This window comes from Microcebus murinus, chromosome 7 (genome assembly GCF_040939455.1).
Source record: "Microcebus murinus isolate Inina chromosome 7, M.murinus_Inina_mat1.0, whole genome shotgun sequence".
Classification (NCBI taxonomy): Eukaryota; Metazoa; Chordata; class Mammalia; order Primates; family Cheirogaleidae; genus Microcebus; species Microcebus murinus.
In genome coordinates this window covers 16,433,025-16,458,726 of record NC_134110.1, presented here as the reverse complement: position 1 = coordinate 16,458,726, position 25,702 = coordinate 16,433,025, and the positions used below count along the sequence as shown (strand labels likewise).

General features: G+C 50.9%; 1 protein-coding gene across 1 annotated transcript in view; it reads left to right on the top strand.

Moving 5' to 3' along the window:
* LOC105871276 (A disintegrin and metalloproteinase with thrombospondin motifs 17) overlaps positions 1 to 24,608 on the top strand; it is a 200,756-nt gene extending 176,148 nt beyond the window's left edge. The window contains exons 11-13 of the mRNA XM_076004811.1: positions 6,327 to 6,493; positions 13,826 to 13,953; positions 23,584 to 24,608. Coding sequence (XP_075860926.1) covers positions 6,327 to 6,493; positions 13,826 to 13,953; positions 23,584 to 23,817 — 529 coding nt within the window. The 3' untranslated portion in view covers positions 23,818 to 24,608. The remainder of the gene's footprint in view (positions 1 to 6,326; positions 6,494 to 13,825; positions 13,954 to 23,583) is intronic.
* Positions 24,609 to 25,702: the final 1,094 nt, after the last annotated feature.

Here is a 25,702-nt window from a genome sequence, read left to right as displayed (position 1 = left end):
ATCTCTAGTTGGCATTCTGGTACCCCACGGAAGGCTTGTGCGTGGGGAGGGCTGGGGAGGAGAAAGGCTTGGGGACGGGTGTGTGAAAAGCCAGCTCTGCCCCAGCAAGTGGAGGCTGTGCAGGCGAGGGGGTTGCAGAGCCGGGATGCGGCAGGGTCACCCCGAGGCATGGCCCCCCACGCACCGGGAGGGGGAGGAAAGCAGCTAGCCCGCGGAGACTCAGTGGGAGGACGGGAGGAGTGAGGTTATGCGCCTGTAATTGGTTTTTGCTTCCACAGTGAAACCCCATCTGTGTGCTTGCAGTGTGCCAGCGACCTGGCGTTCGTATGGATAGTTTTTTAAAATCCCAATTCTTCTACACTGGAGCATAAGTTACATGTGTTACTTGGATACCTTTCAGAGGAGGCCTTAGAACGGGGACATCTGCTGCCCTGAGGGTGCGTCAGCAGCCCGGCACTGCTCCTGAAACCCTATGGCCTTGCCTCTCCCGCTCCTTGGAGGTTGCGGAGCCTGGGGCAGCCAGGCAGGGGCCAGAACTGCTGGCTCTCTGCTGAGAGCCCTGGGTCTGCTTGGTAAACTAGTCCGGACTGCTGCTGTCACTGTAGCTTCTACTGATCTCTCTTCATTTAATAGAGCACAGCAGCAAATAAAGTGGCATCTTTCGCTTCCAGTCTACCTCCATTCTACCTGTCCATCCGTTCCCAGGGAAAGGGGCAGATCTGCTGTGTGAGCCTGCTCATCTCAGCAACCCTTTGCTGCTGCTCTGCTGTGTTTGGGTCTCCCAGGGCACCACGGACCCCACTCCAGCAGGAGACCCTCCTCGCCTGCAGGAGGTTGGGGAATATTGGGGTGGAACTTGCCTTTCTCCCTCCACTTCCAGTTTCTTACCAAAGCCTCTCTACGTTACTCTTTTCCTTGTTTTTGAACATATTTATGAAGGTGCAACATACGGAAAAGTGAAGCTCCCTGCACAGCATCACTCATCACAGTCAGATGTGTATCTGGGCACACGTGTAGGTGCATGTCAGTGCAGTGGGAGGGGAGTCCCCTGACCCTAGTGCATGTGTGACCACATGACAACCACCAGCTTTGCAGACTGGCTGTGCCACCCCCATTGCTGTGAGCCATGGTGTCCTTCCACATCCTCTGCACTCTGACTGACACCCAGGGTCGTCAGTCAGTCCTGCCCGTTTCAGCCGTTCGTGGGTGTGTAGCAGTATCTCGCCGAGGTTTAGTTTGCATTTCCTTCATCGGTAATGAGGCTGAGCATCTGCGCATGTCTGTATGTGTCCTTTGGATAGCCTTTTCTTGTGAAGCGCCTGTTCAGGTCATTTGGTTTCATATCTGAGCTTCTACTTTATTCCTGTTTAGATAGTCCTAACCCTAGAAGTTGTGGATTGAGATTGAAGATTATCTTAGAAAACCCATTGCACCCCCGATGACTACATCAGTGTCAGGCTCTCCTTTCAGACCTCGTGGCAGCTGACAGGCACCCCTGCCTACTGGGTCCCGGTGCTCGTGCGCACTGCATCTCCCATCTCTACCTCGCGCTCACCAGTGGAGCGGTTGCTCAACCTGCCAGTGCTTCAGTTTCCTCATCCAAAGGATGGCGTTGGGACTCCCTTCTGATTCTTGGTGTGATAGCTCAACCTTGGTGATAGCTCAACCTTGGTGATAGCTCAACCTTTGCCTGCTCAGCCCAGCACGGAATCCTTGGTAAAGCTGGTCCCCTCCTTCAAGTTTCCCACAGAGCTTGTGTCAGGAAGCCATCCGGAGACCTCCTTGCCAGCCACATTCTCTCCCCACAGAGATTCTCCTTCTGTCTTCTGTGTGCCGTGGATGGAGGTGCCTATTTCTGTTGTCTCAGGACCAATGTACAGTTGACTCTTGAACACATGGCGTTGAACTCTTTGGGTCCACTTATATGTGGCTTTTCTTCTACCTCTGCCGCCTTGAGACAGCAAGACCAACCCCACCTCCCCCTCCTCCTGCCCAGCCTGCTCCAGGTGAAGATTACTAGGACGAAGACCTTAAGATGACTCACTTTAACTTAATAGTAAATGTATTTTCTCTTCCTTTTGACATTTTCTTTTCTCTAGATGACTTTATAGTAAGAATATAGTATGTAATACAAATAATGTACAAAATATATATCTTTAGTCCTTCATATGGCTTCAGGTTACTGTCTAGTATCCTTTCATGTGAACTTGAAGAACTCCCTTTAGCATTTCTTATAATTCAGGTCTAGAAGTAACAAACTTTCTCCATCTTTATTTGGGAGTATCTTAATTTTTGTATCATTTTTGAATGACAGTTATGTGGACATAGAATTCTTGGTTGTCAGGTTTGTTTTTTTTTCTTCAAGCCCTTTGAATATATCAGCCCACTACCCTTTGGCCTCCAAGGTTTCTGATGAGAAATTGGCTGATAATCTCATTGAAGATCTCTTGTACGTGACATGTCACTTCTCTCTTGGTGCTCTAATATTCTTTCTTTGTCTTTCTGCCAGTTTAAATAGTGTGTCTCAATGTGAGTTCCTGTATGTTTATCCTCCCTGGAGTTTGTTGAGCTTCATATATTTTTAGATCCATGTCTTTTTCAAATTTGGGAAGTTTTCAGCCATTATTTAAGTAATTCTCTTCTCCTTTTTCTCTCTCTTCTCCTTCTAAGACTTCCATAATGTGTATATTAGTCCATTTTATGGTGTCCCACAGAGCCCCTATGTTCACTTCTGTTCATTCTTTTTACTTCTCAGACTCAATACTTTAAGTTGTCCTATATTCAAGTTTGCTTGTTGTTTCTTCTGCCTACTAAAATCTGCTTTGAACTCATCTGGTGGATTTTTTATTTTGGTTATTGTACTTTTCAACTCCAAAATGTATTTGTTTCCTTTTTATAATTTTCATCTCTTTATTGATACTCTCATTTTGTTTATGCATGGTCTTCCTGTCTTTGTCTATGTCTTCCTTTGGTTCTTAAGCATCTTTAAGAAAGTTGTTTTAAAGTCTTTGTCTAGTAAGTCCAACATCTGAGTTTCCTCATGGACAGGTTCTGTCAATAAATTTTGTTCTCTTATTTTTAATTTTTTCTTTTGGAGACAGAGTCTCACTCTCTTGTCTGGGCTAGAGTGCCATGGCATCAGCCTAGCTCACAGCAACCTCAAATTCCTGGGCTCAAGTGATCCTCCTGCCTCAGCCTCCCAAGTTGCTAGGACTACAGTTGCCTTGACACCCAGCTAATTTTTTTTCTATTTTTAGCAGAGACAGGTTCTTGCTCTTGCTCAGGTCAGTCTCAAACTCCTGACCTCAAGTGATCCTCCCACTTTGGCATGAGCCACTATGCCCAGCCTATTTTTTTCCTTTGAATGAGCTATACTTTCCCTTTTTGTGTGTGTCTTGTGATTTTGTTGTTGTTGTTGTTGTTGAAAACTAGACATTTGAATCTTATAATTTGATAATTCAGGAAACAGAAACAATTTCTCCCTTTTCCTCAGAGTTTGCTTTCATTTTTAAAAATTTTATTATGTTTTATGGTTGCATAGGCAGAGGTGGGAGGTGGAGATGAGGGGGCAGTAGGCTAGATAAGGGCCCAAAGGAGACTTGCCCACAGGAGAAGACTGGACAGGGAGAAGCAGCAGCATAAGCAGGTCTGGAGGGAGGCACTGCAAAGCACATGTGGTATCCAATGGGCTGCTGCTCCAGGCCCTCTTTCTCCTGGATCCAGTTTTCTTATGTCACATCTAATCTCTTGTCCATATACTCGTTGTCAGATGTACAGGTAGTTAGTGTAAGTGGGCCAGCTGGATCTAAAACTGGAGAAATCACTTGGCGGGAAGGAATGAAACTGAATGTAAAATGAAGCTTGATGACAACGTAGAAAGTTAATTACATAATGTGCACAAATGGCAGTTCACTCCCTAAGGTATATAGGAAATATGGCTTCCTTTATGTTTCTAGAAACCCACCTAATTTGTGTTTTTAAACTCCCAGTTCATGTGGGATTCCTAGCACTTCAGTTTTTGCCCCACTTTCCCTGAGTCTGCACCTCACTTCTGCAAAGATGCATCTGGTCCTGCGGCACCCATATGGTATGTTAGTTTCCTGGTGCTGCCATAACAAAGTGCCACAAGCTAAGTGGCTTAAACAACAGAAGTTTATAGTCTCACAGTGCCAGAGCCTGGAAATTCAAGATCAAAGTGTCAGCAAAGGTGATTCTTCGTGAGGGCTATGAGGAGACTCTGTCCCCAACCTCTGTACCAGCTTCCGATGGTTTGCTGACCATTTTTGGCATTCCTCGGAGTATAGACACTTCATCCCAATCTCTCCTTTCATCTTCTGAGGATGTTCTTCCTGTGTGTTTGTGTGTCTCCAGATTTCAACTTTTTTTTAAGGACAATTCATATTGGATTAGGGGCTCAACCTCTTCTAGTATGATTGATTTTAACTAATTATAACCACAATGGCCCTATTTCCAAATAAGGTCACATTCTGAGTTATTGGAGGTTAGGACTGCAGCATATGAATTTTGAGGAGGACACAGTTCAGCTTATAACACCTTGCCATATAGCATCTGATGCATCACTTATTCCCTCTCTGGTCCCCAGATGTGGGGACTCACCTGTTGCCATGGCGATGTCTCTCTTGCTGGCCCACATGGCTCTTCAGGGCCAGCCCCTCTCTCGTCCTTCCACACTCTTCTCTGTGGCACCTGGTGCTTGCCCCAGGGTTCTTGGGGAGGCATCTCAGGCTCCATCTACCTAAATGTGCCATGCAATCATTTATGAGATCAGCTGCCTCCCACCCCTGGTCTTCTAGAGAAGAAACAGAACATGTAGACCCTCCACTCTCGGATCCCATAAGCCTTGTAGAGGTTTAGCCATTTCCTAACTTGGGCTTATCTTGGAGACCAGAGCTCAGGGCTCCACCAGTGTATGTATTCTCCCCAGGCCGCCTCTACTCCCAGGGGAGGGAATTGTTTCCTGGAATATATGAAGTAGATAGAGAGGTATGAAGGGAGCCTTTCTTTCTTCTCAGGGTGTTTTCTTCCAGACCTCTGGAAGGAGCTGGCAGACTGTGGCCCGTGGGCCGAATCTGGCTCACCACCTGCTTGTTTAAATACGGTTTTATTGAACCACAGCCATGCCCATTCTTCTACATATTGTCTCTGGCTGCTTTTGTGGTACAGTGGAAGAATTAAATAGTTACAACAGAAACTATGTGGCTCACAAAACCAAAAATATTCATTATCTGGCCTTTTATAGGAAAAGTTTGTCAACCCTTGGTGTAGACTTATAGGACAGAGAAGCCTGAAGACTTCTACCATGTATCTGTTCCCTAAAGCAGTGTTCACAGGGTGGCCTTGCCATCTGGATGTGAGAAATGGCAAGGGGAGGAAAAGAAATACCCAAAATGACATAGTTAATGTGTCAGAAATGTCATCCTGCCAACAGATGTGTGAAATTTGCGCACATTCATTGAGCAGAACAGTTGTGATTTGTGCTCTTTTCTCTCATGTGATGAATTTCAGTAAAAAGTATGGGGGTGGGGGGAATGAGAAATCTCACTCCATCGTGATGATCTTGGCATCATGGAGATGAACTGAACCATGGAGGTTGCCCAGGTCAGAGTCCTCCAGGGACACCCTGGGACCTGGTGGAAGAGTGGGCAGAGCTCACACTCGTGGACTTGGCCAGTGACCACAGCCCGGGTCTCCGGAACAGCTTGAACCCCAGTGTGAGCACAGAGCGTCCCGGATGCAAGACTGCAGCACTGACCACCTGTGGTCGCACACGTGCCCAGCCGAAGGTGGCACAGCCAGGGCCTAACTGGTCTCTACCCAAAGCCCATGTGCAAGTGAACTCATCATTCTTGTTCTTTTCACTTTAAAGTAAACAAGAACTGCTTATATTTACTCATCCTGAAATGTAGCGACCCACAGAGCATACCCAGGGGCCATTTAAATGTCTTCATTTCAGAGAACAGCCACCCAAACACCCCCGCCGGAAAAAAAAAAATGTTCTTTGGAGTTTCCAGTGTTACCCATGGCCAAATTTAAGTTCAGATGAAAATTTGTGGATCTTGCTAAACTGGTACCCACTGCATTCTGTTGCATGACCTTCGTTGACAGTTCTTATGTGCATCTTTCTGGGCTGACTTAACTGTGTCGTCAGCATGGGGCTGGGATTGCTGAGTTGTGGTCTGCGGGGAGGGGGGTTGCTTTGGAAACCTTGCCCCGCTTGTTCCACTCCTGGCAAGAGAGACAAAAGTGGAATTCCCCTGCTGTCTGCGGCCCTGTCTGGTTAATGCAGACCTTCCTCTTCCTTCTAGCCCTGGGCCTGGAGGCACACACTGCCTGGGCGCCAGTGTGGAGCATGCAGTCTGCGAGAACCCGCCCTGCCCCAAGGGTCTGCCCAGCTTCCGGGACCAGCAGTGCCAGGCGCACGACCGACTGAGCAACAAGAAGAAGGGCCTGCTGACAGCGGTGGTGGTGGAAGGTAAAGGCATATGGCGTGTCCTTGCGTGGTGACCTCCTTTTTTTCTCCCTGAGACCATAAAAACCACCTAGGGAAACCCACAGGACACCTCCCCCTTCCAAATCCACCCAACAGGACACTCCAGTCCTTGCACAAGTCAGCCTCAGCCCCACTTCTTGAGCAGTGGGGTTGAACTTGAATGACCCAACTCTCTGAGATCTCCCAGTGGCAGCTGTCGAGGCAGGCACAGGCCAGATGCACCCTGCGCCCCCCACTTGCAGCAAGGCGGGTGTGCTGGCAGCCTTCCCCCAGCACTGCGGGCTGGGGGACCTGAGAAAAACTTAGAGGACAGCGAGGCCCTTCAGGAGCAGGACAGTGTGTCTGCTGTTCTACTTTCCAGTGTGGATGGATGCTTTCCTGCCTTCTCCTAGTTCATTTTGGATTGACTCTTACTCCTTGCCTGGGTGTTGGGGAAAATTTTGAGAACCGTTTACAATTTGGGAAAGATGTTGATAAGCACAGGTCATATTTTCTTTCTAAGAACTTTCTCCCAAATCAATAGGCCCTGCCCCCCACCCCGGGACACTGCAAGCATTTCTAGTGGCCGACAAAATTCTAGGTGATGCAACATGTCAGTGTAGGATTTGTGATGTCTGTCTGCTATAGACAAGGACACCCAGGACCTGGTTCAGGGCTGTTTTCCACCTAAAACTGTTCCTCTTCAGGAAATGAGACTGTATGTAATGATGACAGTATGGTCCCACTTATCAGCATACTACATGCCAGGCACATGCCATCCATTTAATATGCAAATTAGCTGTGCTGAGGTTACAGGACACGTCAGAGCTCCTGCAGCTGTCAAGAAGCCTGGGTGGGAGCTGACCCCAGCTCCGGAGGGGTCAAGGGGACTCACAGAAAATAGCCATCATCCAGCTTCCAGTACTCGAGCAAGACAGAAAGCGTGACTTCGTGGGTGTGGAGTAAGGGAGCTCTAAGAAGAACAAAAGCAACTGGGTCTGACTTTTAGACAGCCTCAGAAGTGTTTTGCAAAGAATGACGTTCCAGTGCCAGGTCTTAGGTTTCTTCCATGTAACAGGAAGAACCTTTGAAATCCACATTCTGCGGTCTGCTGGTCCAAGTGCAAGTGTGCCTGGCTGTGCAAGAGTAAGTCCAGGCATCACCGGAACAGCGGCCTCAGATCTGCAGCTTTTAGCCCAACAATCTTGACCCATCGTCTCTGAGCTGACTTGCAAAGTGACGTGAGATGTTCTAAATCGTACAAGGTAATGTCAACCCACTCGGCTGCAGACTCATTTTAAAGTATTGGGGAGCTCCCCAGACACTCTCCTTTTATTTAAAAAAAAAAAATAGCACCTTCAGGGGCTATGTACTGTAGCTGCACTGTCACTTAGCAGCAGAATTCGAGGGAAACACGGCCTTCACATCCTCGACTTTCCCTGCAGTTGAGGGAGAGAGAAGAATGCCCCTCTCGAGAAGAACGCCCGCGGCTGGAGGCACGCACGTGCTCGGAGCAGGCCCTCGCCTCTCTCTGCCTGGCCGCGACCCTGACGCAGGAGCGGGGAGGAGGCTATGCCAGGCTGTGTCAGGCACGTCCAGACCACTAATCAGGAGCAAGATAGCACCAAAGAGAGCGGCCATCTCTCCAGCACGTGGCCGGTTCTGATGAGAAGCAGCCTTGTTTTCCAAACCTTCACCCGTCCCCAACATGTCAGATAAAGACGATTCCAGACCTCATTTCTGTCCTCTGCCGCTTTGCAGGGGCAAGAAGAGGTCAGGTTGAAAACAGACTCGCCCCTCTTTCCTTTCCACCCAACTGTGTACGCAAAGTTGTTGTTCTTCCCTCGCTTGCTTGCTTCAGTTTTCAATGCTCCGACATCATTTATCCAATGCAGAAATCCCACTTCAATGTCTGCGTTTCCACAGGTTTCACCAAGTCCAAGTTAAACGTCTGTTTTCCTCCTCACCACTTTGGGATGGCTGAGCTCCTTGGTGGCCTTATCGTCACCGTGGCTGAGCCTCATGTCTGCTGGGCCCCTCCGTCCAGGAAGCCTCTCGGGGAGGCTGTTGGGGAGGCTCACTGGCTTCAGAATGTGACTTTTCACCCACTCGCTTTTTGGTTCTTCCCAAGTAATAAATAATCATCAGTGGAGTGCCACCGCCTTTGATCCAAAAAGCGCGGCCCTGTTTGATAAGGACGGCTCACAGGCAGTGCGTATTTTGCCTTTGAAGGAGAGACCCCGAGTTGAGGCCTTTGCCAGGGTAGCTCGACGCGTCCTCCTCGGGGGAGGACTGGTCATGACTTCTTGCCTCTGTGGTTTCACTTCTCTCGCAAGTGTAAACAGAAGCCAGCATTTTCAGAGGGAGCATTTCGCAAGGCTACAAACAAAATAATAAATGGCCAATTCAGAAGGCAGGGGGAGAATACAGATTATAAGTGTTCCTCTCAAAGCTCGTCTTATAAAAGGCACAATTCTAGCGCGGCCGCGATAGGAGCAATTCCTGTGGTTGGGCTCCGGGCTGCCGTGAAGCCATGATGACTGCCCTATTCATAGCATTGCTATCGCCGCAGAATTCTTTGGCCAGTGACGCAGGGTTCAAGAAAGGGGAAGCTATATTTTTTGTTTTCTTTCTCTCTCTCTCTCTCTCTTTTTTAAAAGAATTCTTGCAGAGGTAGATTTTCCAAGGGAGGATTCAGGACCACAAATCCATACCACCTCCGACAGAAGACAAAGACTCTCCTTAGAAAATATTTCTAAGTGGAAAAGCCTTCAGACAGAAGCCCGTAGAGATGGCCAGTCGCCAAACCCACCCCGTTTCTGCTTTCCCCGCGGAATTTCATTGAAGTGGAAACCTTCGAGAGTCCAGTCCTTTCTGCCCAGGCCAGCAGGCCGGGGGCCCACTGACATGTCGGACGGCCTGGCGAAGGCCGTGCCTGGACGTGGCTGTGTGTTCCCAGCTCCTTTCTCCCTGGCACGGCGGAACCCTGCCCCACCTGAGTCCGAGCCTCCTCGGAGATGACGACTGATGGGTAGGGCTCTCTGATGCCAGCTCGGCCGAGTCAGCTGGAGCTGCTTAATGAAAAAGAGGGAAGTTGTTGCAAAGATGCAGCGTATCTCTCAGGACCCCAGGCCCAGGAGGCTGGTCCAGGGCCAAGGCCCCTGAAGATGCGGGGACCTTCCCTTCATGGCACCCACAGCCCGCATTTGGCAGTCACATCCCCCTGCGCCCGCTGCAGGTTGGCTTTCTCACAGCCCATCCACGTGCACAGAGAGGGCAACCCATGGCGCCTCTTATGTAAACACCCCTTACCCAGGTGCTTAGGGGCCAGGTATGGGTCAGAATGCAGAGCACTGTGGGTGTTAGAAAGGTAATAACAGTGCATCAACCGCATATTAATACCCCTAGTGGGACCCAGGGAGGCATCCCAGAGTTGACACGTGGACCTCTCTACCAGGCAACCTGTGAACCTCCCCATCGAGGAGGATGCTAGCACTACCAAGAGCCTCGTGTCAGTCCAGGCTGGCCTTGCTGCCAAATATGTTTGCCACAAATGTTGGAGAATGCTTGTGTTCAGAGCTTTTGAGATTTCTGAATTACAGATAAGGGGGTGTGGCCTCCTTTGGGATCCAAGCACAGGCGTGATCTCCCTGTATTTGACTTTCAGTGCTAAGTTCCCAGGAAAGAGACTAGGAATGGTCCGGCTGCGGACAGGTGGTCACTGCTGGTCTAAGCAGCTGAGGCCTGGCTCAGAGGCTGCGGTGGGCAGCTGTGGGGACAAGGGCTGAGCAGCCTCCATGGTGCATGTTCCCACAGAGGGCCAGGCAGAGCTGGACGAGCCCTGGGATGGCCTCAATTGAATGGCATCTCTACTGTACTGAGAAATGCTAACTACTGACACAGAGAGAGTGGTGAGAATGCTGAGGGCCACAACTGTCCCCTCCACTGTGGAGCACCGGGAGTACCCCTCTGAGCCCCTGGCAAGCAGATATGATCCTGTGGAGCCCGTCTCTCTGCCCTGTCTGTGGCTTCCCCTGGCCAAACAGAAGTCCTGACCGACCCCAGCCTCAATCAGAATTCCATCTCAGCACACACCAGCCATGCGGGATGGTTGCTCCCAGCTTTGTTTTGAATGTGTGATTCTATACCTTTTAAGAAAATGAGACTTCCTTCTATACTACTTGAAATATAAGAGTGCTGACTCTGTGCTCAAGGCTGAATCCCACCACCTCATGTGACATGCCAGGGTCTCCTAGAGATTAATTCCACACCCATGGCAGCCTGCAAGGAAATAGAGGATTTCGAGGGGCTCTGAGCCACCTTCTCGTATTTTCAAAGGTTATCTTCAGTGCCTTTGGGAGACAGCGCCGGACCTTGCTAGAGGTGTGGCTGCCCTGCATTCTGAGCAGAGCCTTCAGCAAAGGAGATGGACAGGTGGGGGGAATTCTGGCTGAGCAGAAGGAAGCTCCAGCTCTGGAGTCTCTTCTGGAGCCTGGCTGGTCCAGGCTGGCCAAACTGGGCAGGACAGTGACTGCAGGTGAGGGCATCACGTGCAGATGGAGTTGAGTGGACCTTTTGCTGGGTTCATGGCCAGTATCTCCCTGTCCAGGGCTGGCCTTGGAGAGTCCCCACTTCTCTGACGTTCACACCAGTGAGCCCAGATAAACAACCTTCACACCTTCCAAGCCTGGTCTTTCTCACTTGCCTGCAACACAGCCTCTGCTTTCTGCCCAAATCTCATTTCCATCTCTGCTCAAATCAGGGTGCATACTCCAAAGCCAGAAACATTTGTGAAACCGGCGGTTTTCAGCGATGCCATTTTGCTTCTTGACAACTGAGGCCCTGAGAGCTCTCCATTCAGAGAGCAAGCAGCGGCGGTGGAAAGAGAACCAGGCCAGGGCCTAGAGGCCAGTGTGCGGCCCTGCCAGCCAAGGAACACTGGCTGCCAAGCACATCCCATGAGCCCTGTGTACACAACTGTAGGATGGAACGATGACAGCACCCATCTGAAATGCATAGATACTACTTAGCTGTGCCACCTGACACATGGTATATAATAACATTATTTATGATTTTATCATGATTATTGCTGTCAACTGCTATTGAACGAATCACCACCCACTACTGAGTCAGTACTTCAGTCCAAAGGTAATTAAAATCCACAATTTCAAACCACTGCGGCCAAGGCACCCACCCTTCCTTCCAATTAAATAGTAGAGGCAGGCCAGTGTATAGAGTAGACCCCACACTCGGGGGGTTGGGGGACTGTATTTCTCCCACCAGCTCCCCCAGATGCTCTGAGAACCTCAGGGCCCCAAAAGGCACCTCAATAATCTTGTCAAATGAGCCTCCAAGAGCTGGTCTCAGTTTACATCTCTATCTTTCATAGCTCCCCTTCCACCGGCCACCTCCTTGGCTCTTTCCCTGCACAGGGAAGGAAGGACAACTGCCCGCGGCCCGCCAGCACATGAAATGAGTCATTCCTTCCAGGTCATGCCCGGCCCTCCGACAGCTCACATCAGCCCTGTCTCGGGGGACGTGCCACGCTCTGCCTCACCCTGGGTTTGCTGTGCACTTGTCCATGAGCCCCACCCCCACCCCGGACCTTGAAGAGCACACGTCCTTCATCTTTCCCCAGCGGTGTCCACAGAGTGCCTTGTTGTGAGGGAGGGCTCATGCGTGTTGGATGAATAAATGTCGGCGCATTGTTACTTTGCCGACCTGGGAAGCTGGAGATCTCTAGTCTGTTCTTCAGAGCAGATTTTCTTCCCCCACAACTAACTGGAAGGACCATGTCAAGCATTTCCACCACACCCCCGGAGCTTCTTTCTGGTGCTCCAAGACAAGACTTCCCACCATCATGTTGACCAGCAGAGCTCTGGGAGAAGGCTCTGGAAGGCCACTGTTCGCAGGGGTGGTTTAGTCACCCAGTCAGGAGAGCCCCAGAGGCTGGATGAGACGGCGCATCTACTCTGTCGAGAACACTCCAGCTGGGACGCTGAGCTCCTCTGAGGCCAAGTCAGCTGCAGAAGCCTTTCTCTGCCCCTGCCCTTGTTAGCCCCAGGCCACCAGAAGAACCCACTGGGGAAGGCTGCAGGTGGGGACAAAGCTCTCGGGAGGCTGCCTGTGCAAAGCAGTCACATGAGTGGCATTAGGTGACCGAGAGAGAAAGAAAAAGGCATGTTCCTCTTGCTCAATTACTTAGAGAAGAACAAAGTCCACTCATTTGTTCAAAAATATACACTGAGTCCTTCTGCGGGCCCAGCCCTGGGCACAGTCTGGGGACAAAAGATGAAAACTTGGTCCCCTGCCCTCTAGGGCTCCTCAGTGCTCCAGTCCAAAGGTCATTAAAATTCGTCCCGGTCACGCTCCCTCAGTAGCGGGGCCTGCCGTATAATAAATCGCTTGATCTGCAGGTGCCCGAGTTACACAGCAGCAGGCTGATAGCCAGGGCTCTGATGGAGGAATCCGTGTGGTGGTGCCCGTCCTGCCCACGTCAGAGACGGCATGAGAGGGGCGGCTCTGGAGTGGAAGCTTCCAGGGTGGTGGGATCCTTCTAGGAGGTCAAGGTAGGGGGGATTTCTAGGCAGAGAGAACAGCCCAGGCAGAGGCGAGAGAGCTGGGCGTGTTCTGTGGCCCCAGGAGCATCAGAAACTGGGGTTCCATCCTGTCTCCGCACAGGACTCTTACGAGTTTCCTTAGCAGCCCACGTGTCCCCTCTCTGTGCCTTACCCCCACCCAGTTTCTTCCAGGCCCTCTGTGCCCCACTGCACAGCTCTGCAGCTGTTACCTGACAGCCCCTGGTGGCTAACACGCTCAACAAAACCTCTGGCATGGAGACCCCTGGGACCCACTGCCCCACCCAAAGTCATTCCCCTTCCCACCCTCCCCCCCTTCCCACCCTCTCCTCCTTCCCCAGCCCCCTCTTCCTTCCCCAGCCCCCTCTTCCTTCCCCACCCCCACTGCAAGAGCAGCTCCTGGGTTCACCCTTGACCCACATTCAACTTACTAAGAGGTTAGCACACAACTGCCTTTGTCAGCCTGGCATGCTTAATGCCTTAAGGGAGAGGAAGTGCTGTATCTTTACAAAGGATAAAGAGAACAGGAGAAGCAGCCCCATACCTGTGCTGTCTTTCTCTGGAGCCCGAGGGCCTTTTTCCCTGTGCTGCAGGAGATGGAGTATGTACCCGAGGACATGCGCTAAGTTGTCCAGACCCTTATTTACCTGTGCCAACCTCTCTTCCCAGGGGCTTCCCCTTGCCCACGGGTACCTGCAGCCTGCCTGGCCCACACGCCCCTTCCCACGTCAACATCCACCTACCTTTCCCTCCTCAGATAAGCCATGTGAGCTCTACTGCTCACCCCTCGGAAAGGAGTCTCCGCTGCTGGTGGCCGACAGGGTCCTGGATGGCACACCCTGTGGGCCCTACGAGACTGACCTCTGCGTGCACGGCAGGTGCCAGGTGATGTGCTTTTGTCTGTGTCCTTGGTGGGGGCTTGCGGTGGAGCTGAGGCCTGGGGACCCCTGGGGGAGTGGATTAACTCGGGAAGGCACCCAGTGGTGCTGCCTCCTGCAGCCAGTGGCACCTGCTGTGCCACCTGCCCTTAGCAGTGACTGAGCACAGGTGTCTGGCAGGTCCCCGGCAAGCCAACAGGGAGTTGAGGTGGCTGAAAGAACAGGAGCAATCTGATCTTTTTAAAAACTTTTTTAAATTGCTTTAGACTTCTAGACCAACAAAAGGGCAGGCAGCGTGCTAAGATGAGGCGGGGCGGCACATGGGCAGGCTGTGCCCTGCGTCGTCGTGAAAGCTGTAGTAGAACTGAGCAGAGTCCTTTGCAGGTGGGACCCGGGCAGGTAGATATGCCTGGTTTGGGGGAGCACTCTGCCCCATGGAATACGGTCCCCGGCTCCATCCTCACGTGGGATGTCCCTAACGCGTTAGGACAGTGATGAAGTCATTTATGAGGACAGAGAGAAAGGAGGGAGGGAAGAAGGAAGAAAGGAAGCTTTCCCTCCACCTGCATTAACTCTGCCCGAGCTCAGGCCACCTGCAGTCCGAGCCCTCCCTAGGCAGTGCTCCTGGCCTGGGGTAGCAGAGGTGACCCTGTTTGTCCCTCAGAACGGGCGTCTCCTGATGTGGTGCAGCCGCTGGAATTGGTGGGGCCATGGGGGGTGGGGCAGTCATGAAGGTGAGTATTTCCTGTGCCTAGAGGGACATGGCTCAGGCGATGCCACCTGGGTTATGCCGCAGGCACCATGTATTTCCAGTTCAGTCTGGGCGTGTTGTGAGAGAGCCCCCGTGTCTTGGTCCCCTTGGGCTACTGTAACCAAATGCGTGGGCTGGGCGGCATATAAACTACAGAAACTTGTTGCTTGTGGTTCTTTCTGGAAGCTGGAATATCAGAGTCAAGGCACAAGTATACTTGATGCCTGGTCGGGGCTTGTTTCTCATAGATGGCATTTTCTCCCTGTGTCCCGGCGTGGTAGAAGGGCTACTGAGCTCTCTGTGGGTCTCTCTTATGGGGGCACTAATCCCGTTCATGAGGGCTCTACCTCCAGGACCTGATCACCTCCCAAAGGCCCCACCTCCTGACACCATCACCCTGGGGGTCAGGATTTCAACATAGGAATTTGGGGGACACAAACACTCAGACCACAGCACCCAGGGAGCCCTTCCTCCCTTGGTCACGGATGCCTGTTCTCGTCATCATTGCAGTCACCTTCCCTGAACCGTGTCCCCAGCAGGTGAGCCCCCCAAGACCCGTCGGAGATGGCAGCTGCCGGAGTCTGAAGCAGACAGTCAGTGTCAGGATGGCCACACATTTGGTGTAGAAAGGAAAACCAGGTCTTTCTTCCAGTGTTCACGCTTCCCTGGCCTCGCTTGACCAGCCCCTCCGTGAGACTAACCGAGCAGTCTGCTTGTCAAGGGCCACGGAGGGGCCTTCTGAGTGTATTTGGAAGAAGGAAACTGCTTCCCAGGAGCTGTGTGGCTCTTGGTGCTGCAGTCCCCACACCCTCCAAAGTTACTGCTCAGTTTCAGGGAAATCTTAAAAACATTGGGAAAAATCGAAGTCCCCAGGGTCATGGGGAAGAGAGGACTATCATGCCAGACACTGGCCTCCGAGCCTCACATCCGCTTGCCCACATGGGCAGCAGACCTGGCTCATTCTCTTGGCTTCCCAGGTGCCTTGCAGAGTACGTAGCATCCATGTTTTGGTGCGTGAATGAAAAACAGAATAGAAGGAAGCGAGACAGGAAGACAGACAAAGACAACTTCTGGGGTGATTCCCACAGCAGACCATTTCAGCCCAAGTGCATTTATTTTTCCTGCAAAGTCCAAGCCAGTTCCAAACCTGGATTTTTCAGGGAAAAGTTTGACAAGATCCAGACTCCTTTGGGGCCACCTGGCTGTGTTATCAAATACAGGTAAGCTCGGGTGATAAACGCTTGGTGCCCGACAGTGTTGGCAAGGCTGCCTCCGCGGGGAGGAGGCCACGATGAGTGGCTGAGCCTGGCCGTCAGGGATGCTTCCTCGTAGCAAAGAATGTTCAAGGCCCAGCCCCTTGGGCAGCGTGAACAAAGCCCTTGTCATTGTTACTGAATCAGGGCATTGTTGATAGTTCTTGGTAAGCCTGCTAGCGTGCCAAGCACAGTTCATTTCCTTCCTAAATTACACACCGCGTGGGCCATCCTGCCCAGTGACTGACGTTCCTAGGGTAACAACTGCCCAAGTCAGAGCTCTTGTACCCTTTACAGCAACACCAGCTGAGCCACCCCCAGCCTCTTGCCTGCGTCTTCTGCAGAGTTCATGCCAATGGAGAGGCATTTCTAAGAATCCTGCGACTCTGTAGCCAGTGAGGTCTCTGTTACTGACATAATTTCAGCTCTGAGTGATTGGTGCCAATGGGCCCCTTCCATGACCTTGGTTTTAATCACAGCCTTTCCTACTGGGGAATCTTCTCCACGCTGTCAGCACTGTACCGACAGTGAAACCTTCAGTCCTTCAGTCAGTGGAACAAGGGCAAGATGCCCCTCCGGGCATTTGAATAGCCTCGAGTCTGTGGTCTTCAGGGCGCCATTGAACCTGTACTGCACCTGGGTGTTGTCTCAGTCAGTTCAGGCTGCTGTAACAGAATACCATAGGCTGGTGGCTTATTAACCGCAGGCGTTTATTTCTCAGCATTCTAGAGGTTGGAAGTGTCAGTGTGGTCGGGTGCTGGTGAGGACCCAATTCCATGTCGCAGGCTGCTGACTTCTCGTTGTGTCTTCACGTGGCACAAAGAGAGCTGGCTGGTTCTCTGTCCTCTTCTTACAAAGGCACTGATCCCCTTTGTGAGGGCTCCACCCTCACGGCCTAATCGCCTCCCAAAGGCCCCGCTTCCCAAGACCATCACATTGGGATTAGAGGTTTGACGTGTGAATTTTGGGGGACCACAAACATTCAGCCCCCTGAAGGTGTGATGGAGATGACGTTAGGGCACATGCGGTCCTGTTCCCAGACCCCCTCCCCCAGGCTACCTCAGCACCTCCTGTCATCATGGTTATGTGTGTTGGCACCTGCACCGAGCCTGGCACTGACCAGCACAGTCACCAGGGCCCAGAGGTGCAGGTGGAGGCGCCTGTCACCATGCCCCATGGTGGTCTCGCTCCTCGGGACCCTTGCCCTGCTGATTGGGGGACCCTGCGGCCAGTTCTCAGAAGTGCCATCTCCTGGATGCATGCGCCCTGGTGACCTCTGATCCAGGCAGTCCGCCAGTCCTCGCAGAAGGGCCACCATCCTGTAGGTGACAGCAGCACCTGCCTGCAAGCACCTCTCAAGATTAAACCCTAAGAAACAACTTGCTTTCTGAACAAAGTTAAAAATCATCTGCACTTTTTCTAACAGTACCCTTTCTTCAGAGAGATGCTGTGAAGATGAATCTTAGCCCACTCTTAAGTCAGTTCTCATACAACTCCAAAGTATTAATCAGTTAATGAATTTGTATCATAAAAATTGAGCATACTTCAATAAGATCATAAATTAAATACAAATATAGTATTTATGCCTTGTTGCAGCATTTGCCAAAATGGGATGTTCTGGATTCCTGTGGAACTTGTAGGGTGAGTAAGGCAAGGAAAATTGGTTGAAGAAAATAATAGTAATGGTCATTTAAAAAGTCCCAGGAGTCTATTGAGCAGATAACCTGTATCTGTTCATTGATAAAATCATCTAATGCAACAGATAAAGGGTAGAAACTACACACATTTTATATAAGACGGCACTTGCAGAAATAGTGCCACGACTTGCTTACTAGCTTTTCCTGCTGTTCCCTTCAGCTATAAATTTTGCTATTTTTGGGTAGCTGAAGGAATTCTGGGAAATTTTGAGGAACATAGTAACTCGTTGGTAGGGGATGAGAGGCTCCAAAATGGCATTTTGAGTAGATTCCACCACGCTCCAAATAGCAGGCTGATTCAAACCATAACATGAAACATGGAAATACCATTTTATTCTGTTTTTATGAGGACTGAATTAAGTTTCATTTCAGTGAGTCACAAATTACTTAACATGCTGAAATTAAACTTAACAGCACTCATAAAAGTGGGAGGGAATTGGGGGAAAGAAACGCAAACATTGTATATTTTTCAGCAAGCCCCTATAAATCAGGAGTCCCCTCATTAATAATTCCTATTGTTGGCCTCCAGTGGCAAAGAAAGCAAGGTAGTAAGTCTCTCGCACACAACTGGCCTCTGGAGCAACCGACATGCCGTGAACGAGTCCAACAGACGCATAGCTCTACCCTTTGGACGGTGGACAGGTCCAAGTACACCTGAGATCCAGATACGCTTGGCTGTCCTTTAGCACTTTCCTGCTTTATGTACACTTGTAGCCAACATACTCTAATTCGGGTCATACTTCCTTGGGACCGTAATTTGTGTTTGTATCCTGGGCTTAATGAATACCAAACCAAAGCACCTTCAGGGCCTGTATGTAGGCTTCCTCAGTGGAAGAATTGTGTCTGGTTCATCTGCGTTCTCTCATGAGCTGGCTCAGAACAAAGCTTTTGATTGCATGTGGAAAAACGAAAAGAGTGGATGGATGGATTACCTGTTCTTAGGATTTCTGGAATCTGGAGCCCATTTCAATGGACCATTTCCATTGTCAAGAATTTATGGGCTCCCCATTTTGTGTCCAAAGGTGTATTAGGCATGTGGAATTACTGGAGGGATTTAGGAGAATTGTAAGAGACTCTGGCCTCAGAGTAAGCCCATGTAAAAAAGAGGTAATGAACATGCAGGGCAGTGGGCCCCACATTTGTGCTTGGGTCTGTATTTCTGCGATGCCCTCCCACTTCCTGTCTTTCCTCTCATCATGGCCCTGTAGCTGATGTCCCTGAGGTGTGTGACTGCGGGTGTCAGATCTTTATGGATAGCGTGCCTACAACTCTGAAGTCATTCCCTGCACCCCTGTTTTTCTGATGAACCTCCCCTAGCAACTTCTGGACAAAGCCAGCAGACTGAGCTACATGTTCTTGCCTCTGCTATCTGGGACTCCACAAACCATAACAGTGAAGAGAAGCAGAGGCCCCCAGACAAAAGGGAGACTCCATGTCTTTCTGGAGGACAACAGTGGATGGAAGTATTGTTGAAGGAACAAAGCTGCAGAGGCCAGAAATGGAACAAATGGAAAGTTGCAACCAAAAAGAAACCACAACCCAAGAGTCTTGGACCTGGGAATGGAGGGTGGAAGTGAAGGGTGGGCTAAAAACAAAGAGATGATTCCAGGCTGCACCCCATGTGGCTGGCAATGGCTGGTCCTGCTCTTGGAGCTTGCCGGGCTGTTAGGGCCTCCTTTCCAAAGTCATGGGATGAACTGTGCAGGCATGGCCAGAGCAGAGGGGTGGCTCTGTGCTGAGTACACACTTAGTCTTCTGGGTTCAGGGGTAGATTCCGGCTTCCTTCCCACTGGTGCTGAAAGGAAACCTACCATACAGCACCGCCCGCCTTTAAATACAGCTCTCCCTCATTCAGCTTTTCTGTTCCTCATCCTCAGATGTGAGGCAACCAGAGATCACCAGCTCTTTGAAGAAAACCAGCAACATGAGTGAGAAAGACCAAGAAAAGTAGAAAAGCTAACCGTGGCAGAAAATTGAGATGAAGATAGAATTCTGTGTGTAGCCAAACTGTCAACTAAGCATGCACTCAAACTAGAGTGATATTGAGACCCAGGAGAACTCAGAAATTTTGCTTTCCATGCATCCATTCTGAAGAAATTACATGTCATCTCACAAAACGAGGATGAAGTCCAGCAAGAGGAGGAGAAGCCCTATAGGCCCTGGTGGACTCACCCAGGAGCCCAGTAAATCCCGGCACGATGACTCTGCAGCTGGCCTGAAATCCACATGCTCTTAAAAGTCAAATAGCTCAGTGGCCTCCTGCCAGCAGAAGAGACAGAATGAGGCAGCAGTTGGAAGATGGCTACTAAGTTGAAGAAAGCAAGTACTACTGATTACAGCCAGAAAATAGCCAACCAAACAAGGACCATTAAACCTGTACAGACAAATCTCAGTTCAAATATGAGAAAACTCACACGCCCAGGTTGATAATGGTCATCATGTTTATGCACTTGCTGAACACACAGAGTGGGCTCAACACCACACCAGCCACTGTGTGTGGGAGGAGACTACAAAGAATTATTAGACGCAGCCCTCCCTGTCTGTCGGGAAGATGACACACAGGGAAACCCAACAACCAGAGGCGAAGGCATGACCAAGAGCCGATGAGAGGTTCAGACATGGCAGCAAACACACAGTGTGGACTCTGATTTGTGCACGCGTCAGGTATTTGTCAGGCACGTTCCGTGTGCTGTGTGCCAGGCACTGTACGTGCTGGGCCTCCGTGGAGAGCGGGACAGAGAGGATCCTGTCCCTGTGCAGTGTACAGACAGCCCGTGTAAGCCCACAGACGCGATCACTCTAGAGATGGGTATGTATGAAGAAGAAAATAGTGTCCTAGCGAGACCGAGTAAGGAACTGTGGCTGAGGACTGTGAACGGGTGGCATGGCAGGTCTCTCACAGGAGAGAGCATTTGAGGAAGAGCCAGGGTGGCAGAGAGCTGGGACAGAGAGCTCCAGGCAGAAGGAAGCCAGAGCAAGGCTGGTGCATCCCAGGAATGGGGGCGGTTGGGGGGTGGTCCAGGGGGCAGGCCTGGCACAGAGGAGTAAGGGCCCTGCAGACTCTGGGTTTTATTCTGAGTGTGACGGAGGAGCGAAGTGATCTTGATGATGGAGAGTTGACTCTGGTGAGGTCCCAGGGGATCCCAGGAAATCAGTCAGGAGGCTGTTGTGGCAACTCATCTAGCTGAGAGGTGACGTTGTGCTCGCAGGAGTGAGGCTGGGAATTGGCTGGATTCCGTGTACATTTGGAGGGGAAGGAAGGAAGGCTGAGATGGTGAGCAGCTGGGACGAGATTATGGAGGGTCTTGAGCTCCTAAGTGTGGACATTTCTGGTAGGCAGTGGGGATCTGTGGCCACAGATCTTCTCATGTGACGACTAGTCTGGCAACAGACAGGGAGAAAAATGGTCCAGTAGTCCATGTCCTGAGTAAGAAGGGTCTAAACCAGGGAGTGGCCAGGAGCGTGGAGAAGAGACAGGCACTAGAGGTTCTCTGTGGATAGAACAGCCAACAGCACAGCGCCCAGACCAGAGATGCTGAGCAGGGACTTCATGGCTATTTCGAAAGCTCAGAAATGGGGGACAAGAATTTCTAGTGTAGGTAGGAAAGTAACTAAGAATCTTCAGGATAATGTGGGGAGACTTTAGAGCGTTTATTACTTGGAGTTCTCTTGGGTTTGGTCATCTTGTTCTCTTGGGACACCAAGCCTCCTAAGTAGGTCATTAAAGCTCCTCCAACATTCAGAATCAGTGACTTCGATTGTGTCGTGTGGACGCAGACGGCGCCTAAGGCAGTGCTGAGCAGAGCGCACGGAGCACATGGACCTGTCCCGCCCCTGGATGCCCTGCAGGACTAACTGGAAGGGCAGCCCTGCATGAGTCCCTGTCGGTACCTGACCTGAAAAGTCCTCTTCCCCGGGGCCGGCAGAAGCTGTCTGGACCAAGCGGGATGTTTACTTAGAGCATCTAGAAGCTGTTTCATCAGGAAACTCTAACTGATGTGCAGGACAGGAAACCAGGCGTGAAGCCAGAGACTCACTACCAACAAGCAAAGGTGTAAGTTTAAAATAAGAGGAGGCCATCGCAGGGAAGGTCTAGAGCTGAGAGAACCTGGGAAAGATGGGCAGGCCCAGTGCCAGCCGGAACAGGGGACAGCCCCTATATTTTTATATTGAGCAACTTTACAGCCACCAGCTAGCAGTCCAGGGCAAGAATCCAGGCAGCCCCTGCAACATGCTCTGGGTTCCAGGTGCCTCGTCACAGCCGGTTTCCCTCCAGGTGACTGCTGGATGGTCGGCCCTGGCGAAGCATCACAGCTGGTTGTCCCCAGTGTCTTGACGTGTCGCCTAACTGCCCCCAGCTGCCATTCAGTCTGCTCTTCTCCAGCCATTCCTTGCCTGGCCGCCTCTGGCTCCTAAAGCCTCCACGTCTTCCCTTTTTCTGTTTTTGTGCTCACTTTGAGCAAGTTTGTCTTCTCCTTTTCAGTTTTCACAGTGGTCATTTTTAGACTAACCTGCTCCCTTCTTAGAATATCTTAAAGGCTTTATTGAAATGTGTCCAGTTCTGCTGTTGTTTTTAGACACACAGATGTAGTTTCCCATTAAATCTTTCCCAAAGAAATAAAAGGATCCCAGGATGAGACTTTAGGACTATTAAATACGAAGAACATCCCCCTGTTCCTTTGGATGGTGTGCCGTGGTTCTCATGGTGAGGTCCCAGCATCGGCGTGGCCGGGGAGCCTGTTAGAAATGCAGATTCTCAGGCACACCCAGACCTGCTGGGTCAGAGACTCTGGGGTGGGTCCAGCCACCTGTGGTTAGCAGCCCCGCAGGTGAGGGCTCAATTTGAGGCCCCACTGCCGTGAGGAATCAGAGGATCCTGGTTATGTCTGGGAGGCGTGAGCCGGGCATTTGCCTCCAAGGGTTCCAGTGCAGCCAGCTCTGCTCCAAGTCCCGCCTGCAGGTGGGAGCCAGTGCCAAAGGGAAGCACGTTGCGCGTTCCCACCCAGGCATCGCAGCAAAATGCTAAATCGCCTCCGCCGGAGTTGCTGTGGTGCCCGATCTCTGGCTGTAGAGCACTTTACAGTCTAAAGCACCCATACCTAACTTGGGGTGCAGGGCAATGGGAAAACCCCAGTTCTTGTTCTGGAAATACTCACTTTAGAGGAAAAAATATGAGGGAGCAGCATTTAAGCAATTTAACTAGTAAGTAAACACCCACTATTTACCATAACATGAACTTTCTTTCCAGAATACAAAATTCTCATGCTTTTTCTAAAAAAAAAAAAAAAAAAAAAAACAAGAGTTCAAAATGTTTTTCTACTTTTCATGAAACATGGGCTGTGCTTCCCACACCCACGTAAGGTAGAGCTGCCTCTCCTCCGTTCCCGGATGTGCCCTGTGGGAAAGGTTTCTGAGATGGGAGCTTTTTGTGGCCTGGTCTCCCCACCTGAGAAATGGGGGGCCCAGCCCTGCCTCAGTGAGCTCGGGGCTTCTCCACCTCGGCAGGAAGGCCTGTGGTTTCTGCTGTATGTTCTGAGACTATCGCTTGTTTCGACCAAGATACAGGTGACCCTTGCAGCCCCAAGGGGAACACTAATCACGTGACACCGGGGCCACGCCGGGTGGCATGAGGGCGCAGGCTTCACTCGCCAGGGCTTTAGGCCTCCGGGGGACTTTTGTGGGCACTTTTGCCTTCGCGGGCTCCCTCCTCCAGAACAAATAGAAAAATATATTTGGCAACTACGTGGGCATAAAGACCAAGATAATCCAGGCCAGATTCTACTCATTTGCTTCTCCTCTGATCTTCCAAGGAGTTAAACTATTTTCTTGGGCCTCTGAAGGTGTTGGGCCTCACAGAGAAGCCAGCCTTGCGGCGCAGCCTCCTAAGACCCCTCTGGGTCTTGCACACAGAATAACCCAGCCCTCTGGTTCTTTAGAAAATCGGCTGTGATGGCATCATCGGGTCCGCGGCCAAAGAAGACCGGTGTGGAGTCTGCAGCGGCGATGGCAAGACCTGCCGAGTGGTAAAAGGCGACTTCAGCCACTCCCGGGGCACGGGTGAGTGTCGGGCCCAGCTGCAGGGCAGGCCCCATGTGCCACGTGTTCTGTTTCCTTTGCCTAAAGGCTATGATTGTGCTCTTCCCTGGATTTCCTCTGTAAGGGCTGGATGATGATAATGGGTAGGTGACCTGGTGCTTCAGTTTCATTTCTGAAAGGCAAAGAAGGACGTTTTAGCGAGAATGATGTCTATAAGTGGCTACAGGTGAATACTTTGCCCATGAGAGGAAACAGTTCCTGGGCTCACAGCTCAGCCCAAGCTCCATGAATCAGCAGTAGCTGCCCTGGCCCAGGAGCAGACAGAGAAGGTGGCAGACTTTGCCAAATCATTTTTACCTGCCGATGGAAGAGGTTTGCTCTGTTTCTGAGTTTTCTGCCAGTAAAAGCAGAATGGCATTTACACGCATCGCGTACCTCTAAAACGTGCATGGAGCCATACGATCCAGAAAGCCTCGAATGTCTCTGCCAGCTGTGACTCCAGAGTAACTGGTCTCCTGGTCCCCACATGTAGACAGTCCCCCAGCACTGTCCCCAGCAAGGTACACCTGCGTTCACTTGGTGGGCCTTGTTCATCTTTCTGCTCGTACCGTCTTCGCTGCTGTAGGCTGCTTTGAACTGGGTGGGAGATACTAGTTTTCCAGTCTCCTGTCCTGAAGGACACCAACTTGTGACATCCAGAGAAGCATCTGTGGTCTATACTTAACAAGGGGGCGTCAGTTAGGCAAAACACCCGGAGGCGAGCTCTGAAGCCTCAGTGAGTGTCCACTCGCCCAGGGTCCACTCGCCACAGAAGCTCTTGTTGGGTGGAACTGAGCTGATAAACTTCTATTTTAATTTCCACGGATTGCTTTGCACAGAAACTTTTCAGGTTGGCCCCACTCAGCAGGAGAACAGCACCACAATTATCCCTCCCCGTCCCATAGGACAGCCCTGTAAGATGAGACGGGGAGAAGTCTGCTCATGTTCCCCTGCCCTGTTTTCTCTGGTGGATAGAAAACCTGGTCTAGAGGAAACATTCCTTCTAGAGACCTGTGCAAAGGACAACCTATTGCACAAACATTTTGCAGGATCTTGTGAAAGCAAAAGCAGAGGTCAATGCAAATGCAGAATTAAATTTAAAAATGAAAATTCAGGCCCAGGACTTTCTGGTTTTAGGATTTTAAAGACAGGGGCTTAGCCATCAAAACACACGGCTTGGGTGAGACTCTGTGCCTGCCGTTTGGCTCCTGAAATAATGGAAGAAGGCGATGCTGGAGTCTGTTGCTTTGGGGGAGGGGGCAGTGCCCTCCGGAGCTACTCTGTCCAGCCCAGCAGCCACGGGCCCCTTGGGTCTATTCAAATTGAAATTATAATTAAAATTAAACAAACTGAGAAATTCACCTCTCAGTCCCACCAGCCACTTTCCAAGTGCTCCGTTGCCACACATGGCTCTCGGCTCCCGTGTTGAACAGCACAGATAGAGACGTCCCCGTCACCACGGAAGGTTCTCTTGCACAGCGAGGCTCTGGAACTTTGATCATTCCTGCTGTTCGTTTTGACATTTCTGATGCCCTTGTCTCTACTGGCACCCCAGATCCCGGGGTCCCGTGACACTTCAACCTTGCTTATTGTAGCTCTTCCAGTGTTAGGAAGAAAACTGCAGTGGACAAGGGGTTACCGTTCACTGTTTGGGTTTTTTTTTTTAATGGAAGCATTTAGAACATCGTATTTAAATTGAGTCTTATGCCGAGTTCCAGTAAACAGAGCTGACTATAATTGCGCTACTCTGTGGAAGGCAGGTCAAACACAGCTGTGTCCACCTCTGCCCCCCGCCCCCCGGGCAGCTCTGCAGAAACCATAAGCTTTGAAAACCTTCACTGTGTGCAGCATAGCAGCTCACTTCTGAGACAACCCTGATTAGGGCAAAAGTTTTCTCCCCTTTCCCAGATTCTGTGTCCCGCCCTCGGTTTTGGCCTGGCAGATCATCCATCCATCCGCAGTAGCAGCCTCTTCTCCTGC